Source organism: Neolamprologus multifasciatus, chromosome 1, assembly GCF_963576455.1.
Source record: "Neolamprologus multifasciatus chromosome 1, fNeoMul1.2, whole genome shotgun sequence".
Classification (NCBI taxonomy): domain Eukaryota; kingdom Metazoa; phylum Chordata; class Actinopteri; order Cichliformes; family Cichlidae; genus Neolamprologus; species Neolamprologus multifasciatus.
This window is the reverse complement of record NC_140439.1, coordinates 37414770-37431164: the sequence shown is the minus strand read 5'-3', so window position 1 is coordinate 37431164 and position 16395 is coordinate 37414770. Positions and strand designations below refer to the sequence as shown.

The 16395-nt window shown below is 41.5% G+C and overlaps 1 protein-coding gene across 2 annotated transcripts in view; it reads left to right on the top strand.

The window, feature by feature from the left end:
* The window catches only part of slc9a5 (solute carrier family 9 member A5), a 33392-nt gene that overhangs the window by 3255 nt on the left and 13742 nt on the right, over positions 1-16395 (top strand). The window contains exons 1-7 of one of the 2 annotated variants that reach the window (XM_085154574.1): positions 5-4596; positions 8198-9892; positions 10820-10983; positions 14102-14180; positions 14255-14432; positions 14625-14845; positions 15242-15444. In XM_085154574.1, the coding sequence (XP_085010700.1) occupies positions 9553-9892; positions 10820-10983; positions 14102-14180; positions 14255-14432; positions 14625-14845; positions 15242-15444 (1185 nt within the window). In that variant the 5' untranslated portion in view covers positions 5-4596; positions 8198-9552. Of the gene's footprint in view, positions 1-4; positions 4597-8197; positions 9893-10819; positions 10984-14101; positions 14181-14254; positions 14433-14624; positions 14846-15241; positions 15445-16395 lie in introns of those variants that run through there. The other variant, XM_085154567.1, reaches the window with a different exon arrangement.

Below are 16395 nucleotides of genomic sequence, written 5' to 3'. Positions count from 1 at the left end.
AAGTGTGTGTGTTTGTGTGTTTCCCAGCACCAGTACACAGACTGGAACTTCACTGGTCTCCTTACTGCAGCTGGAACCAGACTGGAAGTTTAATGAGAGTCAGGGAACGGCTGCAGCCACTGCCAGACTCACCTGCTGCGGAGCCACGGGCCAGAAAGTTCCTGCTGGGCCCCTCGAACCCACCCCATTTTTGATATAGTAAACACTGATGTCTAAATCATTGGTGATGTTTCTAACCCTGATTATTGTCAGCTACCAAAATAATAATAATTTTAAAAAATGGTAGAGAAAAGCAAAAGTAAATGATTTTTTTTGTGTAAGGGTTTTTAGAACAACTTTAAAAAAAGAATTAGGCTCATTACTGACAGTGACTTTGAGCTGACGGCTTAATTCATTAAATGGTTGAAAAAATAAGTAACAAATATTTTCCTTTTTAAAACGAAGACACTTATAACTGCCAATAATTTTAATTTTTTACTAATAATATTAACCAACAAGTGACCACGCTATTTTAGCAGTATGCCCCAGTGGGGTCTCCTACTCAGCTTGGGATAATTTCCTTCTTTTATAGTTTTCTCTGATAATGAACACTTTTGTAATCGACGAAACAAGAGTTTAAAATATTTTCTGGGTTTGAAAGTAATGATTGGAGTTTTAGATAAGGAGGAAGAACTAACTGCTGGTTTTAGCCTCACAGTTCTCCTATGAAATCTTTATCAGTCACTGTACATGCTGAACAACTCGATAAAAGACCAAGTTTAATCTGCACAAACTAAAATAACTGAGCTTTTTAAGATTTTGATTGCATATGAAATGTTCTTCGTCGATGTACATTTTTAATAAAGGTTGGATTTCTAAGTAATATTACAGAAACCCAAAGGAAATCGTCAAACCTGAGGCCTTCCATACAGCGCCTTCTTTTCATGTTAATGAATCCAGTGTAGAACAACTTTTATTTATATCTATCTGATTATTTCTGATTATTCGCTTAGTTTAAAAATGAGCCAACCAGACAGAAGACAGAAATAAAACGAATCTTCAGATGATAAACAAGTTGTCGAAGTAATAAAAACACATTTAGTTTCTTGGGGATTAGATTAGACGATAAATGGAGGTCATAAAAAGAAGCGAGATCAGAAAACTGAGATATCACCGAGTTCAAAATGGGAAAATCATGTTTAGTGAATAAAACATGAACAGAATCAGTCGTTATATTGTTTTCATAAAAAGAAATAAAGACTCCAGATAAATGAGGCCACAACAATAAATCAGTGCTGTACAACATAATAATAAGTATGACATTTATTATTATCAGTAGTAGTATTGGTGGTATTTGTTGGTTTTGCATCACTGTAAATGTTCAAATTTAACAGTTTTTAACATCGACAGGACGTTTCAGCTGTTGATGTCTGTTTCTGGACATAAATTTTTATCTGACTCGTAGCATTCACTTCATGGTTGGTTAAACTGTAATATGAGGGGTAGGTGTGCAGAAGCTGCTGCTTCGACCTACACGCTTTCTGTCTGAAATATGGCTGGTTTTGTTTTGTTATGATTAGATAGCAAAAGTGACTCCAGCTGTTACATACTTCAGTCATTAAGACTAACAAATGTATTTATGAAGATGCTAAGATTACCTTCACCAATTCTGTTCTCAGCAGCTTGGTACCTAAAAAGCACTTTTAAGAGAACTGAAGAAGAAAACTCCCAAAATAAAGACATAATGTTGGACATCCAGCTGGCAGAGCTGTTAAAATGAGCACCTTCTCATCATGTGCTGATCTGTGTTCTCTACAGTGTGCAAAAATAAGAGGTTGGCATATACCACAAGAGGACTCCCACTGCTGCCTAAATACACTTCAAAGAGTTTCAAAGCCCAATATTAAAGTGAGTGCTTCTTTTCTCCACAACAGAGTAGTTTAGTTGGCAAAACCTGAATCTAACCGCTCAATATCAGCTGCATCCTGTTGAACCGGTGCTACCCCAGCACCTCAGCATCTCGTTAGAGCCCACTTTCAGCTGGAAAGGGTCCCACTGACAGGGAGCAGCAAGCACAGGAGTAGATGAAAGAAGAGCATAGAGGAAGGATCCTTAATCTTTGGGTTTCGTTGAAGTCCCGGGTCCATATCCCGGAGGAGACCCCAGTTTCCTCAAGATGTCTCCATCTTGACACAACTGAAGGAGTCCCTGTAGGTAGATTAAGAGGTCGCTTATGTGGCGTGTGTGCTTGCTCTCGATGACCACCAGGTGTCCCGGTCTCCTCAGCTCCACCCCAGGATTACCCGACCTCTGAGGAAAAACTGATGGCAGGGTCATCACACCATGTACATAAATTCGACCTACACAAAATTCATATTTTTCACTTTTAAACGGAGAAAAAAACCTATATTTGAAGGCTGGAGGGATTGGCTGTTATATTTATATAAATATTTATTCATATTTATTAATTATCATTAGAAACAATTCAGTTGGCCTCATAAAAAGTACGTGGTGTAGGTTAAAATTTAGCTGCTGCCACTTTTCTATCGCTTATTTTCTGGGTCTGACATGTTTTTGAATGATGACATCATTATTTCTGTCATCTCACCTTGGACGTGAAAAAAATCAACTTTTATGTTTATCAGTCATTTTGTGTAATCAGCAGCAGTATTTGTTGCTTTGACGTTTACACAAAATTAAAAAATAAAGCAAGAAAGAAACAGCACTAAAATAAGTTAAACATTAATAGTAATGAACAATAAACTTTATGTAGTATTAATATGTGAAAAGAACAAAGAAACCTTTGAACCTCGGCCCTTGAAGGACTTTAACTGACACACACACATTCTCGTTTTGATATCTTAGTGAGGACATCTAATTGACAACACTTTCCCTAACCGCTTACAATAACTCTAACCTTAACCTTCGAAATGAATGCCTAAACCTAAGCATAACCTAATTGTAACCCTGACACTAAAACCACGTTTTGCTGGTCCCCATAAGTATAGTAAGGTTCCAATTTTTGGTCCTCACAAGGACGTCTAAACAGGTACACACACACACACAGCCGTGTTCCCATGACTCTCATTCACTTCCTGGAGACAAACTCGAACATTAAATGCTGCATTCACCTTAATAATTTGACGTCGTCCCTGTTAAAAAGACTCGTCCCCACAACATGAGGAATACCTGTTGACATAAACACTTCCCAAGCTGCTGGTGAGTCACTCAAGACAATAATACGCACATGCTATACATACTGCTTACTAATGTGGTAATGTTAGTGACACACACATGCGTGCACACAGACACACACTGTGGCTCTGTTCTAGCTGGCTGCACACATTCAGATCATTTAGACATAAATCAGCAGGTCTGGTGATCTCTTGCGTGTTCTTCCTGTCGCTAAAGCCGAACACAAGCATCTACTGTTAAATTCCCCGTTTCCTTTCACTGTGCGATTCTCCAGAGCGCCACGGGTGGGTTAATCCGACACTGAAGATGATCTCAGACAAATGTGCTCTTTCCTGGTGTCTTTTAACATTCTTAGAGCTAAAACTTTTAAGCTCTTGATCTTCAAATGTCAAACCTCCATAACAGATATATAAACTTTAGGCTTAGTCGTTTCTTTAAGAGACTGTTCACTATCATTTAGGAGTTAATAGAACATTTTGGGGACTATTTTCTGCAGTGGATGAATCAGTGTTTGTTGCTCGAGATTTTCTTTGGCAGAGAGGCGATTCATGTTGCAGTGAGTCAGAATAAACCACCGTATGTGTTTAGATTGATGGTGATGAAGCCTCAGCGATGTCTGTGAAGGTTCTCAGTCAGGTCAACGTAGTCTACGGAGCTTGGAAAGAAAAGCTGGACCTAACCTAAAGAAGTCCAGACGCTTTTCTTTCCAAGCTCCTTAGACAAGCCTCAGGGATGAGTTTTAATGGTGGAGCTCTGCAGCTCTGAGAATCAGACTCAGACGCTGTCAGTCTTGTGTGGTGTATAAATGGCCATGTCTGGACGTCATGTTGAGCAGCTGAATGTTCTCAGTGTTTTCTGTCCTCGCTGTGCGTCTGGTGTGTAGGTGGTTCAGCTATGTGTGTGTGTGTGTGTACTACTGTACAAAGCAAATATTAAACATGCTTCTCTTGAAACAAGCAATGAAGCGTCAAGCACCAAAATCTAGGATTTTATTTCAGACTGATGTTCAGACAACGAGCTCTCTCTTAACTCAACATTTATGGGCTGCATTGTTATTTTATTACATTTCATTTGTTAACTATAGTTTATTAAATGTGTTCATTGAATGCGCAGAAGTTAGTTTATTGAGCATAGCATATAACAAATATGACCACGGTCATCGTTTGTTAAGTCCTGATGTAAAGCTTCAAAATGAGCATTTTCCCAGTTGGTGTGTTGGAGTTTGAAACCCGACTGAGAAATCGAGAGTAACTTCAATCGTATCCGATCATACTTCTAACTAGTAATAATCAGAAAAGCGCTCACTGGAGTCAGAGCTCACAGAGTCAGTAGAATAACGTTTCCCTTAAACTTCTCCACACTCGCACGTCTTTCTTTGCAATCAGAGAAGTCGTCTGCTGTTGGCTATTAAAAACAATGCAAGTTTAACCCTCATAATGTCCCCCCGATTTCCATACAACTGGGGTGATCAGGGGTCAAAACTGTCCCCGCTTCATTTGAGTGTTTTTTAAAGTATAAAGTATAAATTGTCAATCAATTCAGTGTTACATCTTAGTTTTACTTAAGACCAACACATTAACACAAAATTTACCCAACATTTTACATTTTAGGGCCACCACACCTTGTTTACAAAAAATACACCCTGTTTTTTAAGCGAAAATAAAACAAGAAAATTAAATATTTAATTGTTTAGATAATTTTGACTATCTGACTAACTACAGAGTGCTGTATGTTGAACTTTAGTGAGAATTTTTTTTTTGAACCATTTAAATTTTTTAAATGGCAGCACATAATCACACCTGTGGTCCTCAGGGGTCAAAAATGTCCCCACTTCATTTGACTGTTTTTTAAAGTATAAAGTATAAATTGTCAATCAATTCAGTGTTACATCTTAGTTTTACTTAAGACCAACACATTAACACAAAATTTACCCAACATTTTACATTTTAGGGCCACCACACCTTGTTTACATAAAGTACACTGTGTTTTCGAGTGTAAATAAAACAAGAAAATAAAATATTTAATTGTTTAGATAATTTTGACTATTTGTCTAACTAAAGAGTGCTGTATGTTGAACTTTAGTGAGAAAGTTTTTTTTCAAGCGTTTATAAATTTTAAATGGCAGCACATAATAACACCTGTGGTCCTCAGGGGTCAAAAATGTCCCCACTTCATTTGAGTGTTTTTTAAAATATAAAGTATAAATTGTCAATCAATTCAGTGTTACACCTTAGTTTTATTTAAGACCAACACATTAACACAAAATTTACCCAACATTTTACATTTTAGGGCCACCACACCTTGTTTACATAAAGTACACTGTGTTTTTGAGCAAAAACAAATTGAGAAAATAAAATATTTAATTGTTTAGATAATTTTGACTATCTGACTAACTACAGAGTGCTGTATGTTGAACTTTAGTGAGAAAGTTTTTTTTGAACCATTTATAAATTTTATATGGCAGCACATAATCACACCTGTGGTCCTCAGGGGTCAAAAATGTCCCCATCTGGTTTGATTGATACTTAATTAATATGAAGTCGATTTTTTCCCCCACTTTTAATTAAAACTTAATTCAAACATTTTTAAACATTTTTTTTTATTCCATTTCAAATTTAAGTCTGATAAAAACCTCATAAAAATGATTTTTTTTCTTTGTTTTTGGGTAAAAAATAAATTAAATCATCAGTTATCGTGATTATCGTTTCACAGCCAGAGTCGGTTGCTTTAACAGATGATCACAGACGGGTTTATGTCAAAGTTAATTTAGAAAGCTGTTTTTAAACTACTTAAAGTTTTTTACTGGCAGCAAATAATCACATCTGTTGTCCTCTGGGCTCAAAAATGACCCCGTTTGCTTTGACTGTTTATAAAGCAAGAAGTATAAAATATCATCCATCTCTGTGTTTCAAGGTTTTATTCAACTTTATTCCAACTCATTACCTGACAGTTTTCTATATTTTGGCATGATAGGACACCAGGGCATGAGTCTGAGTAAACACATGAGAGCCTGAAGCAAGAACAAAGGCGTGTCCATGTTTTACCCAAGTGCAGGAGGAAGCTCAGGTTCATTCCTCTGTACTGGTCCCATCAGGAGGAAGCTCAGGTTTATTCCTCTGCACTGGTCCCATCATGGACAGCTTTCTTTCTGCACTTGCAGGCCAAGGGTCATATACAGTAAACAAGTTGTTACAGGTGATTGTTTTCTTTTGGAAACCTTCTGCAATGTTAGGGACAACTGGCGTGTCCTGACTGCAGGAGACGGTTTGCCATCGTACACTAGCATGTTCCATGTACAGCTGGACCTGCATCACATGCTGCCCATGTTTTTATCTCATCCCTGGTTTACTTGGATGTTCTGTTGGACAGAGTCCTCTGAAGGGGACTTGGTGCTCATACAGTCAGATCAGTACCAGGGTCTGACATCACAGCAGGAGACACGCCCACTTGCTCCATACACCTCAAATGGGAGCACGTTTGTGTCATGAACGATGATCATCTATTGTGTCTTTATCAAGAAATGATATCCTTTTTGTGCTTCTATGATTAATCTTGTGTCACCTTTAAAACTACTCTACCAGACTCAGGATGTCATAAACTGGCCGTAGCGACTCTACTGGATGCTCGGCAGTAAGAATCAACACACACACATACGCCTACAGCTGCATTCGATCCATTTTTCTTCCTCTCTCGTTGTCCCTCCTTGTTCGTCATTGAGTTGGCTGTAGAGCAGGTCATCTGCTGATTGGATGGTTGTTGGTTCAATCTCTGTGTGCTCTAGTCTGGAGTTCTTACCAAGGTGTCCTTGGGCAAGTTACTGAACCCCAACTTGGTCTCTGATGCATCCATTGGCATGTAAACGTTCAAAGGCAGAATACAAGCAGAATACACTGTGTGTAATGCTTTCAGTACTCGAGTAGAAAAGTAACTGAAGGAGTATGGGACCAGGCACATGTGCTTGGACTGTGGTAGATCGTCTTTCTCTGAGGCACATGAGAGAGTCATGCATCGTCTGACACTGGGAAGGATAGAAGACCAGATCAATGTTTCCTCACATTACTGCAAATATTCCTCTGTCTCAGCTGACTCCTCTTTCCTGCTTGATTCTTTGTCTTCATCATAATTAAAATAGAAGATGTGCAGTCCTCTGACACATCTTCTATTTCAGTTTCACATCCTGAAAATTCAAGAAACTTCAAGAAGCCCAGTCACTTTCTTTCCAAGCTCCTCAGACTACCAAGCCCTGGAGGCCTGAGAACCTACTTGAACATAGTTCAGATTCTTCATCACTTTCCTTCACTTCATAGCCTTCTTCCACTTCTGCAGGTGGGTGATGTGCTTTTTCAGAGAAAGGTTAACATGTGCTCTAAATATTGGCTATATTTTCATTATCTTCTAACCCTGGATCTTCCTGAACATTGATTCTCCCTCCTCATTATACTAGAGGACAATATGTGCTTTGTCCTGCTGCTCATTGCTTTGCACAACATGGTAAAAAAATGTATGCTCATCAAAGTATGCAAATCTCTAGTGCAATGGAGGCTTGTGAGCTACTTTCTGTGTATGTATTATTATAGGGTCGACCTTACAATACGAAGCACTTTGATGCGACTGTTGTTGTGATTCGGTGCTGTGTAAATAAACTTTCATTGAATATAGAGCACCTGCCTCCTCATTGTGCTGCCTGTTGTTGTTGTTGTTGTTTTGGTTGTTATGACCAGTGCTTGACCCCACACATCAGTGATCCAAGATCAAAGATGTTTGAAAGCAGTATGTTGTGAAAATACGGCTCTTTGCAACACTTTGTACTTTGGGGTCATTTTTGACCCCTGAGGACAGCAGCTGTTATAAAATCCAATAAAAACCCCATAAATAAATCAAATTACTTAAAACTTATTCCAATCACGCATAGTATAGTAATGAATAACTTCTGTTATTTTCAGACCATTTAATGAATAAAAAACACATTTTTGATAGCAAAAGATTTCTTTAGAGGACAAAAATGACCCGTGGACATCACAAGGGTTAAGCCTTTAATGTAAAGTGTATCATGAGAATTTGAGTTTTTGATACTTTTACATCATTTGTGTGTCTTTCCCCCAAAAAACAAAATAAATTGCAATAAAAACAGTACAAATTAAAACTCGTACAGTATACGCAAACAAATAGTTAATTAAAGTTTGATTAACACCTGTTTGACAAACTAAGTAGTTATTTCATGGTTCAGGTTTTAAAGCGTTAAGACACAAACCCAGAAGCTCAAAGATCGACAGACGTTATCTTATGATGTTGGTAGAAAAGTTCCGCGACGCTTTTTACGGTGAGCTGAAGGACTGTATTGCCGTCTCTGTCGCTCCGCTTGTTGTGCCTCCTCTGCTATCTGTTATCCAGAGCACAGTTAGAGTCGTGTGCGAGTACACCGTGTAACTGAACTGCTTTCTGTAAGAGCGTCACACACGTATCCGTTCATATATGTGAGTCAGGCTCATTCACACGTGAAGTTTTGTTCTTTTATTCTAGTTAAAAGCTGCAAACAGCTGATGCTCCATGTGTGTGTGTGGAGAATTCAGTGTGAGGATGACCCAGCGCTGTTAACACGGTGCATTGATCCCGATGACCAGCTTAAGTAAAATGCAGAGTTACCCTGTTTGAAAAGACTTATTTCAGTAGGTTTAGTTGGAAAAGTTCAGTATCAAAGTCTGCAGAATGTTCAGGAAGCACGATGAAGATGATGCAGCTGAAGGTTCTGGGTTCGTCTGACTTGTAGGATCAGTTGTAGTTCTGCTTCATTCTGCTTCAGCTGATCAAATTATGTCGACTGAAATGATAACGAGGAAGTCAGAGGCTCCTCTGACTCCCAGTTTGTCTGGATGGTGATCGAGCCCTGGCTGATGGAGCAGAGCCTTCTGATTGGAGTAAATGAATCATCATGGAAACAGACGCACACACTATGTTTGTTCAGGCTTTGATGTTTTTTCCCTGTGTCCTGATTTATGAGTAGCATCGCCAGCCTGTGTGTGTGTGTGTGTGTTGTTGTGACTCACCGCAGGCCTTGATGGATTCCTAACTGCATGTCCAAGGCCACAATGGCAGCGCTGATTTTTGTTTATGTGTTTCATCAAAAGCAAAAATATCAACAATTCAGAGAGCAAATAATTGCATCTCTGCACACGTGCGACACATGTCCGTGTTCACACCTGCAGACCTGTCTAAAATGAAGCATGAGTCAGGAGCTGCAGAGTCAGATGTTTGTGGAGCCGAGCAGGTGGAGAAAAATAAAGCTGACGTAGGATTTAGTAGAAGGAACAAAGAGGAGCTGTTGCAGGAAATAGAAGGTAGATAAATAATTAAACTTAACAAAGTCATGCAAACTTTTTCATGCCTTGTTTTGTAATCGGTGCATCTTGTCCTGCAGTGTTCCACTTCTCCCAGCGCTTCACCACCGTGGTCCCAGAGAGCTGCATGCTGATCCTGCTGGGCCTGGTCCTGGGCGGGGTCGTCCTCATAGCCAATAAGAAGCAGCTATACCAGCTGGAGCCCAGCCTCTTCTTCCTCTTCCTGCTGCCGACCATCGTGGGCGATGCCGGATACTTCATGCCGGCCAGGCTCTTCTTCGACAACCTGGGAGCCATCCTGACATACGCTGTGGTGGGAACGCTGTGGAACGCCTTCTGCACCGGGTTCTCCCTGTACGCTGCCAAACTGCTGGGGTTCATAGGTCAGTGCTGTGGGTGCAGGGGTCATAGGTCACAGGTGTGCATCTGCAGTCCTGCATAGCCCCACCTCTGTGTAGAGGATTTATAGTCTGCCCTCAATCCGAGCTCTTTACAGCAATCAGATTGTTGTTCTCTGAGTTTAGCCGTTAAGGCAGCGCCTCTTTCCAGGAAACAGAAATAACTTGTGAATAAATTTGAGTTAAATGTGCCAGCGAACAGCATTTGTTCAGGACAAACACACAGCAGTAAATTTATAGTACATTAAGTGCCTCTAAAGGAGATTCGTGGTGCTCATTTCCACCTTTAATGTTATTTTCTGGACTCAGTGAGCAGCTTTCAAATTTCAACATAGTCCTTATTTATGTTGTCATGTTGGGCTTTGGTGTCCCTCCAGTCCATCCTCTGTCTGAAACGAGCCGCTGTACCTCCTCTTCCTTTAACTCTTCATTTCTCACAGGGTTTTTTAGACGTGTGCTGACCTCATTACTTACTTACTTTGGTCATGTATGTCATGGTCGTGGTCATGCTTCTTATGACAGCGAATAAACAAACACATATCACCTCTCCTTCCCCACAGAAGATCATCTGCCTCCGTCTCCTCCTCTATCACACCAACCCCCTGCACGTTCTCTCTGAGCTCTTCCTCTTTCACTCTTGCTGCTATCCTTTTGTCACAAATCACCCCTGACACTCATCTCCACCCACTCCACCCTGCCTGCACTCTCCTCTGAACTCTGTTGTCTTCACTGGTTTGTGATAGATTTAGTAATCATTGCAAACACAGTACTGACAGAGTTCCCCGACCATCTGAGAACCAGTGGCGCAGAATAATTTCCTTTAAAATGTTAAAGTTGCTTCATTTAAAACTGGAAACTTCCTGTTATTGTTGTGTTGTCCTGTCTCTTCATATTTCCCGCGTGTCCCTGCAGATGAGCACGTGCAGGCCGAAATGTTGGACTTCCTGCTGTTCGGTGCCTTGATCTCAGCTGTCGACCCCGTGGCGGTGCTGGCCGTGTTCGAGGAGGTTCACGTCAATGAAACGCTCTTCATCATCGTGTTTGGAGAGTCACTGGTCAACGACGCCGTCACCGTGGTGAGAACCACACACAGTCCGTCAGGCACAAGGGACGGGGGATGGAAAGTGGCACGCACACACACACATGCGTGTACCGTTATTCACCATCAATAACAATCATCAGCTGGTTATTGTTACTGATGATGTTAAAAGTTTAACTTATCACCCAATCCTGAAAGACTCCAATAATAATACAAGTTTTTATATCATGATTATATCACCAGAAACTCTGATACAGGTGTAAACTTATTTTCTGTATGTATGTAGGGCTGCCACGATTAGTCGACTAGTCACGATTACGTCGACTATTAAAATCGTCGATGACTGATTTAATAGTCGACGCGTCGTTTGAAGCTTTGTAAGATCACAAAAGACGGAATAAGTAGTAGGATTTAAGAGTGTAATAACGGACTGAAACAGAAGATGGCAGCACTGCATGTACAAGAATGCCAGCTGCCGTTAAACCCCGAAGAAGAAGAAACTGTGTCCCAGAATTCATAGCGCAGCCCAGCTCAGTTTCCAACAATGGCGGCAGCTAGTTAGTTTCAATATTACGCTTATTATTCTTTCTGGGTCACAAAATAAACGTTTAACATGTTTTCAGGCGAGAATGTAGCTGTGTAAACCTCAAATATCTGCTCAGTTTATCAAGACACCACATATTTTCAAAAGCGCTCCGACGTTTTCGGAGACGTCTGTTAGCCACTAGCTCGATAGCTAGCCGGGGGCTAGGCTAACTAGAGCCGTGAGAACACCAGACTCCCGGCTAATCGTTTTCAAACCCACCGCTGTCTTTCGCTACTCAGGTAAACATGATATATAAGTCACTTAGATAACTTAAAAATGTTATTGTTTGGCTTTTTTTTAGTATTTTATTTGTTCCTGAGTAAATCGGTTTGGCTGAGATTAAAGTTATAGTTTTTACACAGCTGAATAAACTTCAAGCAGACAGCTGATTATCAGAAGTGTGAGATGCTCGAGAATATACTCTGGTGTCCTGTTATATTTTAGATAGCAAGGAGTTTATTAAACTTCACCGAAACAATCTACAAATTTCATTAAAATTTAATAAACTATCATCTTGTCTTTATTTTTAGTTAGCACATACCTTAAACACTTAAAGCTGTAAGCTAATGATAGTTATATAAGAGCAGATGCTGCTGGTGCAGTAAGCTGTACGTTTTACGTCCAATGGATGATGATCTGATTAGTCAACTATCAAAATAATCGTTTGTGGCAGCCCTATATGTATGTGTTTTAATTTCTTTTCAGTCTGTGAAATCTCTGCTGACACATTTGCAAAACAGTTCGGTCATATTTTCTAACTTAAATTACAATAAAAAATAAACAACACACACGTGCATCTCCACACAGTATTTTCCTGTTCAAAACACATCTTAAAATTGAGCACTTTACTGCTTTGTGTCCCACAATGTGGCAAACAGACATACGTCCCCACAGTAGGTGTAAAACCAGCACAGAAACACATGATATGTTGAGGCAGAGCTGCACACACACACACACATACGCTCTCACACATGCCTCATCATGTCAGGTGTGTTGCTGTGGCAACAGAGCGGCTTACAAGGTCAACAATGACTAGCACACAAGGACGCACTGTGGGCCGTGTTTGTGCGAACATATTGTTTCCTGAACTTCATACTCCACTTGTTGCATTTGTATGAAGTGATGGTGGCAGCGAAAGGTCGAGTGTGGGTGCTGGTGCCGGTCTGAGCGGCAGCAGGTCTGCTGATTCACGATGTTACTCCACATCAAGAGAGACAGAGAAGAGACAGAATCTGACGAATCGCAGCAGCAGAGCTGCGTGATGAACACGGACCAGGACAGAAGAGCAGAACCTTCACATTTTCTCACATTTACTGTTTGAGAAAGCTGAGATTAATCAGTTGTGAGGAGATTAACACTGCAACTGTCTAATCCTCAGCAGCACTCCGAATCTGAGCTAATCCCACCAACAAATGGAAAAATCCAAAGTGTGGGAGCGCTGCAGCCATGACCTGCAAGCACAGGACGAAGGAAGGAGTTCATTTTCTCAGGCTGGCGGCACACTAATGCTGCTCAATCACTTCACATCGCAGTTATTACTGTTCAGGCTGAGCTGAGTGCTGCATGCTTCCCCGAAGCTGCACGCTATAATTTACTGTTGTCACGCAGCACATTAAGGTCCTGTAAACAGTAAGAATGCCTGGAATTCCTGCTGTGAAATGATTATTTGTGGGTATAAAGTGGAGATTCATACTGTGTGAATCAGCTTAGAGAGCAGAGGACATGAAATCTGTGTTTGAAAAGCAGGGAGGGGGTTTCCACTGCAGGACAATAAAAAGAAAGCAATATAACCCAGTGAAGTGAGCTGATACCCAGCTGGTTATCACTAGTGTTGGGCCGTACGTTCAAAAATGCACCGTACATGTTTCTTCATCTTGATTGTATTAGAGTTTAAATCACAGAAACTGCAGCACAGACTTGTTGAGAGGTTTCCCAAAGGGAAGCCACAGAAAATGAAGCTGCAATAATTGGGAGCAGAGTTTTTGCAGCACGTGCCCCACCTGACACAACCTTCCCACGGGGCGGACACTCGGAGTACAGCAGCCTGTGACCCCTGAGGCTGCTCTGTGTCACCTCCTGCTTTCAAATCTGGAATCTTTTGCGTGTGAAGCAATACGTGTAAACCTCCACACTGCTGAGACACTGAGTATATTAAAAACTTAATTAAGTTGAGGTGAAGCTGAGCAGAGAACCGCCGGCTGAGGCTGCCAGTCCTTAGATGTGAACAGAATCTATAAACCATTTGTGTGCCAGGCTGTTGGGGGACTGACTCTCTTTTTGAAGTCAGCCTCAAGTGGCCACTCAAGGAACTGCAGTTTTTATCACCTCATGATGGCTTCATTTATCAGCCAAAGGTCAAAGGTTGCTGCCTGGTCATACATGATGACCTCTGTTAGTCTGTGAGCGCTCCAGCTCCACATAACAAAAAAAGAATGAGGCTCCACCTTGTGGTGCTATTAAGCACATGCACTTTAACTGATTTTCCCGAGACGCAGATCACTAAACATTAGACCGTCCGTGGGCTCAGACCTCCAAACACCTGCAGTCTAAACCTGTCTGTGTTCTGCAGGTTTTATATAAAGTCTACATTTCCTTTGTGGAAGTGGGAGCAGAGAATGTGCAGACAGCAGATTACTTCAAAGGAGTCGGTGAGTCCACAGAAAGGATCAAACTTTGACTTAAACCTGAGTCCTGTGACTTACGTCCTCCTCCTCTCCTGCAGCCTCCTTCCTCATCGTCAGTATCGGGGGGACTATGGTGGGTCTGATCTTTGCCGTCATCCTGGGCTTCATCACTCGCTTCACCAAGAAAGTCCGGATCATCGAGCCGCTCCTCGTCTTCCTGATGGTCTACTTGGCCTACCTGACCGCCGAGCTCTTCTCCTTGTCCGCCATCCTGTCGTAAGTCCATCCTCTATAAATCAGAACTAGCAGTGTACAAAAGATCGAGCGGGTTCTGCAAATCTGCATTCTTTCTGATCATCAGCAGATGGCGACTTCTCTGGTTGCAAAAGCATTTCCATCCATCTTTTGTATCAACTCTGATTTTAAGTTTTGCAGCATGTCTCACTTTGTCTTTTTGTCACATCTCAGCATGACCTTTTGTGGCATCGGGGCCAACAAATATGTGGAGGCCAACATCTCCCAGAAGTCTCGAACCACGGTGAAGTACACCATGAAGACTCTGGCCAGCATCGCAGAGACCATCATCTTCATCTTCCTGGGCATCTCAGCTGTGGACAAGTCAAAGTGGGCCTGGGACACGGGCCTGGTGTCCTGCACCCTCGTCTTCATCCTCATTTTCAGAGCTGTCGGTCAGTCGGTTTCCACCGTGTCTTAAAATAGTTCGGCGTCTTACTAGGATATGTTTCAGAGTGCGAGGAGGCGGCGGCTTCACGGAAAAGCAGAAAAATGTGGAGCATCTGCTCGATGATCGCTGATGGAATAAACCAGCTTTGTCCTTTTCTGTTTGCTTTTCCCGCGGTGACCTTTTGCATGGCTGATCTTTAACTGAGCACGCTCAAATGTCACACTCGTATCAGACAGAGAAAAACCTCCTTTTTAACCTTTTCCCCCCTCCCGCTCCACCTCTCCCTGCTGAAAGGAGGCGCGCAGAATTTAAATTGAATCCAGAAAATATGTCGAATCATCTCCACCCTTAAATGATTTCATGCAGCACAAAGGTGAAACTGTCGTCCTTTCTTCTCCAGGTGTGGTTGGTCAGACCTGGGTCCTGAACCGCTTCCGCCTCGTGCCACTGGAGAAGATCGACCAGGTGGTGATGTCATATGGCGGCCTTCGAGGAGCAGTGGCGTTCGCCCTGGTGGTACTGCTAGACGGCGAGCAAGTCAAAGCCAAGGATTACTTCGTCGCGACGACGATCGTGGTCGTTTTCTTCACCGTCATGTTTCAGGTAGGAATGACGGCGTTCGGCGCCCTCCCTGAAAGACAGACAAGCAAACGAGTGAGGTCAGGTGACCCACGCCGTGACTTTTACACAGATTAAATTTAGTTTGACACCAGTGAGTTACACTATTCTGCACAGATGGGAGCAGGGGCGTGGCTAAAGGGTGACCTGAGGTTGCCCTGCTCCCCCCCCCCTTAAATTTGACCGATTAGCATCTGTTCGCTTCAGCCATTTTTCTGTTTTTCTCACTAACTGGCTGCTGACTGACTGAAATTTGCCTCGCTTGTTGATCTGATGTGTCAGACCTGGAATCTGTCACAAGTTAACCCTTTAAAACCGGTCAGAGCAGCACGCTCCATTTTGCATAACTATTTTTAAATCCCGGTAGTTCTGCAACCACGTGAGCTAGCGCAATAATTTGTTTTGCATATGAAACCAGAGGAGTTGTACTTACATCTTATGCCATCAGCTTGTCCTCGGTCACAGTTTCCTTCCACATATAACTTTGCAAAAACTGCATAAAAATCGCTTGCAGCAACAAAAACATAATATTCCAGAAACACGCTTTGCCGATCCGATCAGCTGTTTGTAACACTTCCTATGTCCATCAACATGAACTATCGCATGTCCGCCATGACCTGCCTAAAACCGGAAGTGACGTCATTTTGCAGAAATGTAGTTCTTTACCATCAGGGCCTCAGGAGCCTATACTGGTGTTTTTAAAAGTTATGTTTGACTTTCTGACTTTCTGTGTGGTTTCTGGGATGCTTAGGACTCATATTGCACTGCTGGAAATAGTTTATTTTGATGCATATGCTGCTTTTATGCAAATTTGCATTATAATATTTATTTTCGTTTTTCCTGCAGTGTATAAAAATTGGTGTATTTCAAAAATAAAACTATGAAAACACTCAAAATAAATTTCCTGTGGTGGGAAACTATTTTGTGCAACTTTTT